Source organism: Oncorhynchus masou, chromosome 23 (assembly GCF_036934945.1).
Source record: "Oncorhynchus masou masou isolate Uvic2021 chromosome 23, UVic_Omas_1.1, whole genome shotgun sequence".
In the NCBI taxonomy this organism is placed as follows: domain Eukaryota; kingdom Metazoa; phylum Chordata; class Actinopteri; order Salmoniformes; family Salmonidae; genus Oncorhynchus; species Oncorhynchus masou.
This window is the reverse complement of record NC_088234.1, coordinates 21,562,480-21,576,598: the sequence shown is the minus strand read 5'-3', so window position 1 is coordinate 21,576,598 and position 14,119 is coordinate 21,562,480. Positions and strand designations below refer to the sequence as shown.

The 14,119-nt window shown below is 40.9% G+C and overlaps 1 protein-coding gene across 3 annotated transcripts; it reads right to left on the bottom strand.

Moving 5' to 3' along the window:
* Positions 1 to 5,934: 5,934 nt before the first annotated feature.
* LOC135510563 (cytokine receptor common subunit gamma-like) lies at positions 5,935 to 13,842 on the bottom strand. 3 transcript variants are annotated; one of them, XM_064931576.1, is made up of 9 exons: positions 13,541 to 13,842; positions 11,657 to 11,787; positions 11,032 to 11,173; positions 10,662 to 10,764; positions 10,239 to 10,420; positions 9,869 to 10,002; positions 9,519 to 9,654; positions 7,757 to 7,856; positions 5,935 to 7,621 (listed from the first exon to the last, which is right to left on the bottom strand). In XM_064931576.1, exons 1-9 carry the CDS (start codon positions 13,608 to 13,610, stop codon positions 7,447 to 7,449), a joined length of 1,173 nt encoding a protein of 390 aa, XP_064787648.1. In that variant the 5' UTR covers positions 13,611 to 13,842; the 3' UTR covers positions 5,935 to 7,446. The 3 variants fall into 3 exon arrangements, with proteins under 3 accessions (XP_064787648.1, XP_064787649.1, XP_064787650.1); XM_064931577.1 differs by having other exon boundaries at positions 11,113 to 11,173; XM_064931578.1 differs by lacking the exon at positions 13,541 to 13,842 and having other exon boundaries at positions 11,692 to 11,783.
* Positions 13,843 to 14,119: the final 277 nt, after the last annotated feature.

The window sequence follows — 14,119 nt, the reverse complement described above, 5'->3', positions numbered from 1 at the left end:
CCTACATAAAGCTGTTCCAACGGCAGAGTCCCAAAAGCAGTCCCAACATCTTACCACTGCTACACCTGGCTATCAGCAGAGCCTTGACTGGCAGTGAAACAGTTCATTCAGCCTCATTTACTGCCTTAAAAAACATAGCTGATATGGCTGACTTGCTTAAACAAATGTGGTTTCTAATGACAATTGAGATGTACAAGCTATGGCATAAGGGGACGACAAACGGATAAGAGGCAATCCGAAATGTCGATTTAGACATTAATGAGCAAGCTAGGACGGATGTAGTCAATATAACTATTTGTTCAGCACTTTTGAAATGTACAGCGACAGAATTCAGAACATGTGTCGTTCTTACAGTGCTCTCCCTGTACACCAAGTCAGAACCATAGGATAAATAAAGGGGGCATATAAGCAGACAATGAAAGCTCTTACAATATTCAATGATTACATTTCTCTAAAACAGGTTATAGGCTACATGTACACCACCAAGTCAGAACAGAAGGAAAAATTAAGAGTTGTAAATAGAACAAATGATTAGGGTGAGGCACATTGTCACGACTTTTGCCTCAATAACGTGTGCGCCTGTTCACAAATCTCTGCTCTCCTGCACCTGACTTCACTACCAGTACGCACACATCTACCTGGCATATTACATAATTTATGTAGCAGCATACAATACATTTTTGGACTCACCTTGTTGTGCTGTGCCCACTTGAACAGGAAGGTTACACGGTGGTCCTTCGTGGGCAAATTTTGTCTTAAAAGTTTGGCATTCTCTGGATTTATGGTACTTTCAAAACAACTGGGAACTCTGAAAAAAACAAGGTCTTCGGGTCGTAGCTCTAGAAAGAGGTCCGGATTTACAATTCCTAGTTGGATGACCGTTCAAAACGTATTTTCCCAGTCGGAGCTGGTTTATTCCCGACTTCTCAGTTGTCTTGAACTCACTGAAGTCAAGTTTTCGCAGTTCCGAGTTGTTTTATGTCCAATGGCTGATGAGCCCCGATACGCGTTATCTGTAATTTCTCTTCATCATTTATCTTCATTTGACAAAGATTAAAAAGGATTTGCCAGTAGATTGTCGATTTGATTCATAATGATGACTGCTAGCTAAGATTTTGAAAGTATGATGTTGACATGATCAGTCCAGTCAAAGCTACTGTACATATAACATGATTTGACGTCATTTTATCTGTGGCCAATGACCTTGAGCCTTCTTGGTTGGGCACTTCTAATGTAACACTATGGCAGCACACAAGGGGCTAGAATTTACCCTTAGAGAAAAGTCTACCCTTCGACTTGGCCGTGACGTTGTGTCCCCATGAGTGACAGAACACTGAGCCAATCACGGCACAACGCTCTGTATTTTCTGCTGGCTTGGCCAGGTCCACCACCACAGAAAGCACTGAGCTAGGCTGAAACACCTGCATTTTGGAGTTTCCTTACTAAAGAAAACAAAAAAGAGACCATGTTTGTATGGGGCTTTATTAACTCAATCATATATATATATATTTTTACATTGTTTGCAACCTGATATGTGATATGAATTATTGCCAAAATAACATGCAAACAGGCAGCCCCAAAAAATGTGGGGCTCAAAACAATAATTTGCCCTGAATGTGTCACGCCTTGGTCTTAGTATTGTGTGTTTTAGTTTATTAGTTAGTCAGACCAGGGTGTGACATGGGGTTATTATGTATTGTATTTTCGTTTTGGGGTTTGTAGTGTTTGGGATTCTAGTTGATTAGGGGTGTGTGTGGTGTTAATTAGGTTGGCTGCCTGAGGCGGTTCTCAATCAGAGTTAGGTGCTTCTCGTTGTCGCTGATTGGGAACCGTATTTAGGTAGCCTGTTTTTCGCTTTGCATTTCGTGGGTGATTGTTCCTGTCTCTGTGTTAGTTTCACCAGTCAGGCTGTATTAGGTTTCGTTCTGTTTTGTTGTTTCTTTTGTATTTATTAGTTATTCGTGTTAGTTCGTTCGTTTTGTCTTCACTCAATAAACATGAGTAACTTACACGCTGCATTTCGGTCCGACTCTCCTTCAACTAAACAAGAACGCCGTTACAGAATGACGGCTTGCCACCGGGTGGATCTATTAAAGTTTTTCTCAATTGCTAAACCACAATTTCTGAAACATTGCTCCATTTCCTGAAAACATTACACACAACTTCATCTTCAAGCACTATTTACATAACCTCTGACTCCTCTTGCAAAATGAAACATTCGCCTCAAAACAGTTTTACCTGTGTTCAAAGTCAAACACTGCTCTCAAATCATAAACAAAGTGATCAAAAGTATATACACTCTCAAGCAGTCAGTAAACAATACACCGAAAAATAGAAAACACATTGTTCAAAACATACAATTCTCAGGGCGAAGTACATTTTTAATCTAAAAAAATATTCATATTTTTCCGTCATTGTCTTTTGATGAACGAAAACATGTTCTGTCATTGTAGCTCAAAATTGATCAGAAATTACTACTCTGCTTTGCTCTTTGCAATTTTGTTTTTTGTTCCTCCTCCTCCTTGTATCCCTATTTCTACAGTACTGTACCCTGCATCTCACAAACCTGTCCTTTGTCTCTGTGATACTGTAATTCTTGTTCTTTGTTGATATGAACCTGCAACCAGTCAAAATCTATTGAGCAGTCAGTACTGTTAATAAATGGAAAGCACAATGTTCAGGGCCATACAATTTGTCCATTGTACAGTGTACAGCCTACAATGCACTGTACTACAGTACACAATACTAAAAGGGACAAAAAAGCAAAGGAGTAAACATGTGATCAATGTGCTTCTTCTTGTCTTTGGGCTGGGTCAGGCCAGAGCACTTCGTCGACATCACAAGCAATATTGTCCCTCCTGAGGCAACGGGGGAAGAAGCATCTTGTGTGCCGTATCCAGCCCTGACATGATTCCTCACCTATATCACCACAGGCTAAATCCATGGCTTGCAGCAGATTTACTCTGGTGTATCTGGTCTATCATACACTTTCCACATCCAAGAGGAGAAAAACTCCTCAATCGGATTCAGGAAAGGCGAGTATGGAGGGAGGTACAAGTTCATAAACTGCCCATTGATGTTAAACCATTCCCTTACCTGAGCAGCTTGGTGGAAACTGACATTGTCCCACACTATCACATAGGTGGGAATGGGATTCTCATTTAGCTCTTGACCCTGCTGCTCTTGAACCCGCTGCTCAAATAAAATATCTCTTAGATTGGCAATAAATCTTAGAAGGTGCTGGGTGTTATATGGCCGAGTGTAACATGGTGATGTAGAACACCATGGTTGCCGATAGCAGCACATATTGTGACATTGCCACCTCGTTGACTAGGGACTTCAACAATGGCCCACTGTCCAATCATGTTTCGGCCTCTCCTTCTCCTCTTTGTTAGATTGAAGCCTGCTTCATCGACAAAGATGAACTCATGGGGTCTGTCCAAGGATTCCAAGTCAAATATTGTCTGTTCACATACATTGTATGTACTGAAGAGTAATGTCATTCACATAGTATGTGTTAGTACTGTAGACAATCTGGATTACAGTAAATGTTAGGCCTTCTGGGCTGTATACAGCGTTCCTCACTGAGTTCCCTGAATTTCTATCGGACATTGTAGTCATTGCAGATGATATTCACATGTTTGGTGACTTCAATATTCACATGGAAATGTCCACAGACCCATTCCAAAAGGCATTCGGAGCCATCATAAACTTAGTGGGTTTTGTCCAACATGTTTCTGGACCTAAGTATTGCGACAGTCATACCCTGGATATAGTTTTGTCCTGCATAATAAATATTTTGGATCTGTCGTAGAACAATCTTATTTTGTTTTCAGACCCCAACCAAGGATTATCATAAGCTGTGCTATAAAAACTCGAACAACCCAAAAATTCCTAGATGCCCTGCCAGACTCCCTCCACCTACCCAAGGACGTCAGAGTACAAAAATCAGTTCACCACCTAACTGAGGCTCCACATTTAACCTTGCGTAATACCCTTAATGCAGTCGCATCCCTAAAAACAAAAAACAGTTGTCACATGAAATTAGCTCACTGGTATACAGACAGTACCCAAGCCTTGAAGCAAGCTCGCAGAAAATGGGCACGGAAATGACGCACCATCAAACTGGAAGTCTTTGACTATCTTGGAAAGACAGTGCCGTGCAATATCAAAGAACCTGCTCGATCAGCCTAATTTTCCAACCTAATTGAGGAGAATAAGAATAATGCTAAATTTATTTTTGAGTGTTTCAAAGCTAACTAAAAAGCAGCATTCCCCAAGAGAGGATGGCTTCACTTCAGCAGTGAGCAATTCATGAACTTCTTCGACGAAAAGATCATGATCATTTAAAACAAATTACGCTCCCGGGTGGAGCAGTGCTTAAGGGTGCTGTATTGCAGTGCCAGCTGTGCCACCAGAGACTCTGGGTTCGCACCCAGGCTCTGTCGTAACCAGCTGTGACCGGGAGGTCTGTGGGGCGATGCACAATTGGCCTAGTGTTGTCCAGGTTAGAAAGCAAATTACACACTCCTCTTTGAATCTGTGTATTCCTCCAAAGCTCAGTTGTCCTCTCGACACATTCACGAAAATAGTCATGGCCTCTAAACCTTCCAGCTACATACTGGACACTATTCCAACTAAACTACTGAAAGAGCTGCTTCCTGTGCTTGGCCGTCCTATGTTGAGCATAATAAACGGCTCTCTATCCTCCGGATGTGTACCAAACTCACTAAAAGTGGCAGTAATAAAGCCTTTCTTGAAAAAGCCAAACCTTGACCCGGAAAATGTAAAAAACTATCGGCCTATATCGAATCTCCCATTCCTCCCAATTTATTTTGAAGAACCTGTTGCCCAGCAACTTACTGCCTTCCTGAAGACAAATAATGTATACAAAATGCTTCAGTCTGGTTTTAACCCCCATCACTGTACTGAGACTGCACTCGTGAAGGTGACAAATGACCTTTTAATGGCTTCAGACCAAGGCTCGACCTCTGTCCTTGTTCTCCTAGATCTTAGTGCCACTTTTGACACCATCGATCGCCACATTCTTTTGGAGAGATTGGAAACCCTATTTGGACCACACCAGTGGCACTCATTGTGCGGCCTGCATGCTGCATTCATTTATGGCTCACGGTGAATTTCCTATCTTCCATTCATAATACATAACAATGATACAATTTCAATTCAGTGCGTTTAATGCAAGCCTGAATGACAGTGTCTCCCGACCCCCCCCCCCCATCTCAGCCTCCGTATCTATGGTGCAATAGTCTATGTATCGGGGGGCTCGGGTCAGTCTGTTATATCTGGTGTAATTCTCCTGTCTTATCTGGTGTCCCGTGTGAAATTAAATATGCTCCCTCTAATTCTCTCTATCCCACTCCTCCCGGAGGACCATGCCTCAGGACTACCTGGTCTGATGACTCCTGGCTGTCCCCAGTCCATCTGGCCTTGCTGCTGCTCCAGTTTCAACTGTTCTGCCTATGGAACTCTGATCTGTTCACCAGACATGCTACCTTGTCCCGGACCTGCTGTTTTCGACTCTCTCTTTCTCTCTTTCTACCGCACCTGCTGTCTCGACCTCTAAATGCTCGGCTATGAAAAGCCAACTGACATTTGCTCCTGAGGTGCTGGCCTGGTTCCTCTCTAGGTTTCTTCCTAGGTTCCTGCCTTTCTAGGGATTTTTCCTATCCACTGTACTTCTACATCTGCATTGCTTGGTGTTCGGGATTTTAGGCTGGGTTTCTGTATAAGCACTTTGTGACATCTGGTGATGTTAAAGGGGCTTTATAAATACATTTGATTGAGTGATAATTGGGAAAAATCAAGTTGATTTTACAGACAGCAGATCAGCTCATGAAAAACAGGGAGATGAAGAGAGGAAAAGGTTTAAATATTAAGGTATTGTCGTGGAAATTACCACTAAGGACTCCCAAGTCAAAGTTTAATGAGCACATCTTTATTGATATCTTTATTGATATTGAAGCTCTCATTGATATTGAAGCTCTATTGAAGCTCTCATTAGGGCAGCAATACGAGACAGTGCAGAGAGGCGGGGGAAATGTTCTAGCTGTATTTTGACATGCATAGGCGAGCCGTGCTCTGATAAAGCAACCTATGGATTACAATGAAGGATTTTGGGTTTCAGTGGGATTGGGACAATAGGAAAATAGCCTTTATATAAAGGCTAGTGAGTCAATAAATAAATAATACATTTGATTTGGGCTAAATTATTGCATGCTAAATGTTTCTGGTCAGTGATAGAAGAGCAAATGAATAAATGAGCTACCATTTCCACTTGTACAGCCAGAGAGCAATTAACCAAATATACAGACAGAGATTCAGTGAAACAAAATCACATTGATTGATTATCAGATATGTCACAGGTTTTTGGTTGGGAGTAGGACAAACTACTACGCAAGTGAAGAGCAAAATAGAGCAAAATAGAGAGAAAAAAAGATGATCATTAGCACACTACAACATAGTCTAATGGTTACCAAATATCCAAATGGAGATTCAGGGAAAACAAAAATGTGACATTGATTTATCTAGACGAGTCCCCTTAGCTTGTCTCAAAGCAGCATGATGGCACTGCCCCGGTGAGAATGGTGCTGAAATTATAATCTACGTGACCACACACAACTATTGCTTTAAATTAGTATAACGGTTGGATATGACTTTGGGAGTTTCAGTATAAGCATGAATTTGATACATGCCTTCAATTGCATTAGAATACCTTTTTACAATATTTTCTTCATTCAGATGATCATAATAAGGTGAGTTATCCTCTCTCTGTGCTTTTTCTGGCCCAATGTCCGTTTCCTCGTCTCCTCACTCCGCGACCGCCCACCTCCGCCATTTTGTTCTCAACACCAGTTTAAATCAACATATCCTACCGTTTTCCAGAAATCTTGCTTTTTTCGCATTCGGGCTATTTTATTTCTGTGATGTCGGACTAGGCCTGGGCTCCGACTTCATCTCACCAGGCTCGGGTCGGACAGGGATCGAATTTTGAGTTCTGATGATAACTGTAAATTGCATTTGTTTCTCGTGTGCAGTCAGGCAGTGTCAAGTATGTGAGTGCTTTGAATTTATGGAGACTTTGTGTGAAGTAAATAAGCTAAGGTAAAAGCTTACCTGTTTGGATAATGTGCCATTTTACTTTTAGCTAATTTGCTGCTGCGCATGTGTATTTTGTGGAATTGCATTAGTGCAACAGTGGCGGGAAATGTTGTAGTTTCCCAGGTCTTGTCATTAAAAACAAATTCAGGAAATGTGAAGAGTGGTCCTGGGACAGTCCGGGGATCCCAGTTACTGTTGTTAATTCTCAAAGTATCCCATGTTGAGTCAAAAAGCCACCACCACACAAGGTTAAAACACTGAGGTCCTCCCAGTCTGCTGGGCCACTACCAGCTTGTCCACAGGTTCACTGTATATTCATGTTGTTTCTCACGACTCTGGCTGCTGAGGAAGAGGGTATTGTACTAGGGTGATCTTACAGTCTACTTCCTCTTGTGCTGGGATGTAGAGGTTCTCATTAATGCTCATCTCATTGTTGTTGTTGAACATATCACCGATGAGGTTGGTTGGCTTGGGAACTTTGGGGAGGATCTTGTCCTTGTGTCTATAGGCAGAAGACACAGTCATTTGGTATAATATCTAAAAAAGGACCTACAATATATTCATCACTATTCAGAGATCGCAGTATCCTATATTTTGTGGAGTGAATTCAGACGTGTATAGATCGATGTGTACTCACTTCCTTATACAAAAACAAACCAGGATGGAAACTATAACCGCCATGACTGAAATGAAGACGGCTGCAACATGCAGGTGCCAATCCCGATTCCCATCTTTACCTAAACAAACAAACAAACAACGTCAGGATAGAGGTTTACATATAACTGGCTAATAAGATGTTAAATCCACTTCAGTCAGTGTACATGAATGGGAGGAGACAGCTTAAATAAAGATGTTTAAGCCTTGAGACAATTGAGACATGGATTGTGTATGTCAAATCAAATCAAAGTTTATTTGTCACGTGTGCCGAATACAACACGTGTAGACCTTACAGTGAAATGCATACTTACAGGCTCCCACCAAGAGTGCGGAAAAAAAGGTATGTGTGTGTGTGTGTAGGTAAGTAAAGAAATAAAACAACAGTAAAAAGACATTTGAAAATAAGACTAGCAAGGCTATATACAGACACTGTTTAGTCAGGCTTATTGAGGTAGTATGTACATGTAGGTATGGTTAAAGTGACTATGGGGGCCCCTCAGGGGTGTGTGCTCAGTCCCCTCCTGTACTCCCTGTTCACTTAAGACTGCATGGCCAGGCATGACTACAACACCATCATTAAGTTTGCAGATGCCACAACAGTGGTAGGTCTGATCACCGATAACGATGAGACAACCTATAGGGAGGAGGTCAGAGACCTGGCCATGTGGTGCCTAGACAACAACCTCTCCCTCAACGTGATCAAGACAAAGGCAAGGATTGTGGACTACAGGAAAAGGAGGATCGAGCACTCCCCCATTCTCATCGGCAGGGCTGTAGTGGAGCAGGTTGAGAGATTCAAGTTCCTTGTTGTCCACATCAACAACAAACTATCATGGTCTAAACACACCAAGACAGTCGTGAAGCGGGCATGACAAAGCCTATTCCCCCTCAGGAGACTGAAAATATTTTGCATGGGTCCTCAGATCCTCAAAAAAGTTCTACAGCTGCACCATCGAGAGCATAACTGGTTGCATCACTGCCTGGTATGGTAACTGCTTGGCCTCCGATCGCAAGGCACTACAGAGGGTAGTGCATATGGCCCAGTACATATGGGGGTCAAGGTTCCTGCTATCCAGGACCTCTATACCAGGTGGTATCAGAGGAAGGCCCCAAAAATGGTCAAAGACTCCAGCCACCTTAGTCATAGACTGTTCTCTCTGCTACCGCACGGCAAGAGCTACTGGGGCGCTAAATCTAGGTCCAAAAGACTTCTTAACAGCTAATAAAATGGCCTCCCAGACTATTTGCATTGCCCCCCCTCTCTTTTACGCTGCTGCTACTCTCTGTTTATTATCTATGCATAATCACTTTAACTCTACCTACATGTACATATTACCTCAATTACCTCGACTAACCGGAACATTAACTCTGCACCGGTACCCCCTGTATATAGCCTCCACATTAACTCTGCACCGGTACCCCCTGTATATAGCCTCCACATTAACTCTGCACAGGTACCCCCTGTATATAGCCTCGCTATTGTTATTTTACTGCTGCTCTTTAATTAACTTTAAAATAATAATAATAATTTTTACTCTTACATTTTTTACTGAACATATTTTTTCTTAAAACTGCATTATTGGTTAAGGGTTTGTAAGTAAGCATTTCATTGTAAGGTCTCCCTACACCTGTTGTATTCGGCGCATGTGACAAATACAATTGGTTTATACCAGCTCCATTTTATTTAGCTTATAATTATGAGAGGATGGCCCAAGAAGAAAGAAAGAACGGGGAAACCATACCATATATTTCCTCCTCAGTCCAGTCACCCTCTCCCATACCACACCATTGTAAAAAGATGGGTTTAATGCGAACACGATACTGACAGTGAGGGTCATAGTTCACCATGATCCAAGTCTTGTCTTCTAAGGACTTACTCTGGAACGACATTACAGCAACAGACATTTGAGTGCTTTTACTCTACTAAACCTACATACTGTAATTCAAGACAACAAAGTTGATAAATAAAATTGTACTTTATACAGTGGCTGGTTGTAAAAGACAATACAATTTTTGCAGACAAGTACTAAAACGAAACAATGGCAGATTCACTGCCCATACAGAATCATTGCCCACACTTCTCTTTCCTTACCTCAGGCATTTTACATCTGGTATAGTTGATGATGTACTTCCAACAGTGTGAATGTCCTATGTCTGGTGAAATCCAGCTAATATTGAGGTTGCTCCCTTCCTCTGTGATCTTCAATTCAAGAGGTATAGGCTGCACTGCAGGAAGCATAGACAGGGAAAGAGATAATAAAGCAACCTTTGAGAGAAAAACTGTATACAATGATGAAAATTAGATGCAAATTAAGCCAAATCGCCACGGGATGTTGATGCAACGTGATTACGATGATGTTTATTAAATAATAAGGAAACTATGATGACTCAGACTATTTATTATTTAGATTTCAGCCTCAGATTTAGCCTGAAGAGTGAAAATAGAGTAGTTTTAGTCTTACCATGGATATGAGGATTCACCTCGAAGGTATTCCGTACCGATGAACCGTTGAGAGTCCCATTGACCTGGAAGAAGATCCGCATTTGGAAGTCTCCTCTCAGATGACACCCTGTCCTCTGATTGCCGTTGTACAAGTACTCATTGCATTCCGATACCATACTCATATTTTTTAACCTGAAAAATCTGAAATGACGGGACTGAGATTGTATAGGTGTTGTCATAGTTACGGTCCTAAATATTTCCTAACCACATGACCCAATCAGGAAAAACATTGGGTCATAGATATAACAACTGAAAAACCAGCTAAACAAAGACTATCTTTGTAACTCTTCATCTATATTTTGTTGAATATAAACACTCTTCCACAGTTAGCCTTGTACTGGACCGTGAGTGGTGGAGAAGCAGGAAGTAGAATTGTTCTCACCCGTAGTAAAGCTGGAGGTCTTCTGGGACCTGATTGGCTAGGAGCCAGCTGCAGTTCATGGCCTTAGACGTGTAGAGAAAACATTTGAAGTTCGTCACCAATTCTGTTATAGGAGAGAGCGAAAGAGCGAGAGGGTAGAGAGTGAGAGAGAGAGATTTACACCCAAGTGAATGACATTAACCCTGTAGTATACTGTATATGGCCAGTTCCCTAGACAGAGATTGTCTAGTACTGGCCTAAAAAGTATGTTTATGGAGATCCTCCTTAAAAATTGTGTTGTTTCCAATACTAGGTTTAATCTGATTTGGAAAAACAACCAATAGAGAGTGACAGAGTTGTTTAGGAGAACATTATGTTGTTGATAACCAACCTGTGGGGGCAGGGATGGTGTGAACTACAGTTTGACTCATCTGTGTCCTGTTACACTGAGTTTGTATGAAGAAATGCACACCTCCCATCAGAGGAAAACACTCCTCTAACCGTGTTTCCGTCTTCGTCCTGTTTAAGTTCTTCTGTGAGGAGAAGAATTAAAGATATTACAGAGGGAATGAATTTAGGAACTTAACAGGAATAAGGGGCTATCTACCAATGTTTAATGTGCCCATAGAGCTCTGATCAAAAGTAGTGCAGTATATAGAGCACAGAGTGCCAGTTGGGATGAATCCTTAGTCTGGGTGATGATGGGTTGTTGGTTTAGTGTTTTATGGAAATGTTCACTATGAGTCTGTGAAAAAATATTTTGGCTTCAGAGGACAATAAATGTAATCTAATCTAAAAAAATAATAATCCAAAGTAAAGTATAACATTAGCTTTTTAACTTGATCTAGTGCCAGAATACAAGTACTGCCGGCAGTACGAGGAAGTGTTTATATTACTGCACATCTGTAGGCCTACAACCCATTGGAAAACAGTGGGCAGACAGTCAATCATGTTCAACAGACAACTCTATTCGGTTGACCGATGACAGCTAGGACGGCCTGTAACGTTTTCCTCACCTGGCCTATCCATGACATATTGATATGGTATTTACATCTCTGACTATCAACATTCTCCAGTAGACTCCATGAAAGCTCCCAGCAGAACTCGTTCGTCCAAGAGAAAGTCACATTTCTTGGTGATGGGAGCTCTAAAGGAAAAACAATAACAACTCTTTTTATGGTCATGCTCAAGGGTTAAGTGGGATACATACAGGGGTATAAAGGGGTTGTAAATCAAATCAAATGTTAATTGTCACATGCGCTGACTACAACATGTGTAGACCTTACCGTGAAATGCTTACTTACAAGCCCTAAACCAACAATGCAGTTTTTGTACATTTGGGCAGTTTTGATACATTTTTAACAGAAATACAATGGTTCATTGGATCAGACTAAAACTTTGCACATCCACGGCTGCCATCTAGTGGCCAAAATCTAAATTGCACCTGGGTTGGAATAATACATTATGGCCTTTTTCTTGCATTTCAAAGATGATGGTATAAAAAAATACAAAAATGTTTTTTTTTCTTTGAATTATCTTTTACCAGATCTATTGTGTTATATTCTCTTATATTCATTTCACATGTCCACAAACTTCAAAGTGTTTTCTTTCAAATGGTACCAATAATATGCATATCCTTGCTTCAGGGCCTGAGCTACAGGCAGTTAGATTTGGGTATATCATTTTAGACGAAAATTGAAAAAAGGGGTCGATCCTTAAGAGGTTCGTTGTTGAGATCTGATATTCTGTGCAGCGCAGGCCAATGTCATAAGACTATCTTCAACCAATCACGTTTCTGAAATCGTTTCGCGCAAAATTCCAGCTAAACTCGTAGATGACAGTTAGGCCTCACTACTTACAAAACGCCTGCTTCTGACGAAGAGCTACAAAAGTAAGTAAATAGCCCTATTAGACTGAAAGATATATGGTCATTTCGTCAAACGTGTGAGGCACTCCAGTCTCCATGCTCATTAGTTGCTCATTCAACATATTTGAGGCTACTTCACAGTCCCGTTTTAAAAGTCTCCCTTCCTAACTGATTTACATTCCCTGAGACCAACCAGAAATGTTTATTTGGCCAAATATTCCCAGGCTGTCCTAAAAAGAAATTCGCGAGAAAAATGAATAGGCTAGGCGTGGCTGGTGCGCTTAAGTTAACTCGTTCAGTGTAGCGCCAGAGCGTCACTTCTCACAGTGGTGCTATTTTGATCAAATTAGATCAAAGCTGAATCAATGTCTTGGAAAATCACATAATGATTAATTAGCATCATACATAACATAAACAAATATGCCTATAATAGCATAGTATAACGTTACTATTATATCAAAAACACCACACCAGTTCTTATGGGATTTTAGGAAGGTTAGCTGAATAGTCCAACAACAGTAACTCTCATGTTGCCAAAACTCAACAGCGCGCGAATGTAGGCTCCAAGGCAGAATGTGCTTTGATTGAAACAAAATACAGTAAGGCTATATAGTTAACACCATCTGCTCTAATTGTCTCACGAAACAGTAATTGAATTGCCAGAAGATCTAAATGCCCCCAAAACAAATATATAATGTAAGCTACACTGTCCAGCCAATGTCCCGCATTTGGGAATTTTAAATGTGGTCAACGGTATAGCATTCCCATTTTAATTAAAGACACTACGTGTATCTGCCTAATTTATTACACAGTAATCTGTTCACTCTAGATCACCTCGGTATGCACTTGCAAGTATGGACAAATTTTGTGGTGAAAATATTTGCGCAACTTGTCACTCTGACGTTATTAACAGAAACCTTCCTGAGTGCCAAACCAAGTTTAATAAAGAAATAAACTGAACATATCAAACGATACGACCAGATATCCTACGACCATGGTATTTAAAAAAAACAGTCTAAAAATATGATATTACCTGTTTCAGGCTGTGTAGCTACGAATGAAACGAAATAGTACAAGACGAAAACTCCCCAGCATTTGTACATTGTATCAACCTATGCGAGTGATCTCTGTCAAGACCTGTCAGTCCCGTTTCGACCGAATTCTATCCAAAATAAAGTTCTCAACAGATGTTGCGCTGTTCAGTTAAAACGGATGGAGAAAACCAAGGATCCAACAAAACCGAAACGTGGAAAACAGCTGTTTGTTGTGCTAAGAAAGAAGGATCTTACAATTCTCCCGATCCTGCTCTGAAATGAAAGTGGGCGGAGTTTGAGCAGTGGCTGTATCAACTCAGTTTATAGTTACTGTGTAGCTGTATCCGAAACAAAGCCGAGCCGAGTTTTCACCTCTAAATAAGTCAGGTGTTATGGATGCATTGACATCCATTGTTCAATATTTTCACATGGACTGGAAGTACATTATTTTACCATTAGAAATATTAAATACTTTTTCATAATTTCTGTATAATGGCCTACTCTATTTCTAAGATTCAACGTTACAGGAGGATGAAAAATAGGAGATACAACTTTAACTAATGATCTCTTTAATTCAA

Bases quoted from the DNA above. Each gene is read 5' to 3' on its own strand.
- LOC135510563 (XM_064931576.1), bottom strand. From the start codon at position 13,610: ATGTACAAATGCTGGGGAGTTTTCGTCTTGTACTATTTCGTTTCATTC. The intron at 10,765-11,031 runs GTTGGTTATCAA...CTCCTATAACAG, and splicing joins CACCATCCCTGCCCCCACAG to AATTGGTGACGAACTTCAAA. The intron at 7,622-7,756 runs GTGAGTACACAT...TTCTGCCTATAG, and splicing joins GTTTGTTTTTGTATAAGGAA to ACACAAGGACAAGATCCTCC.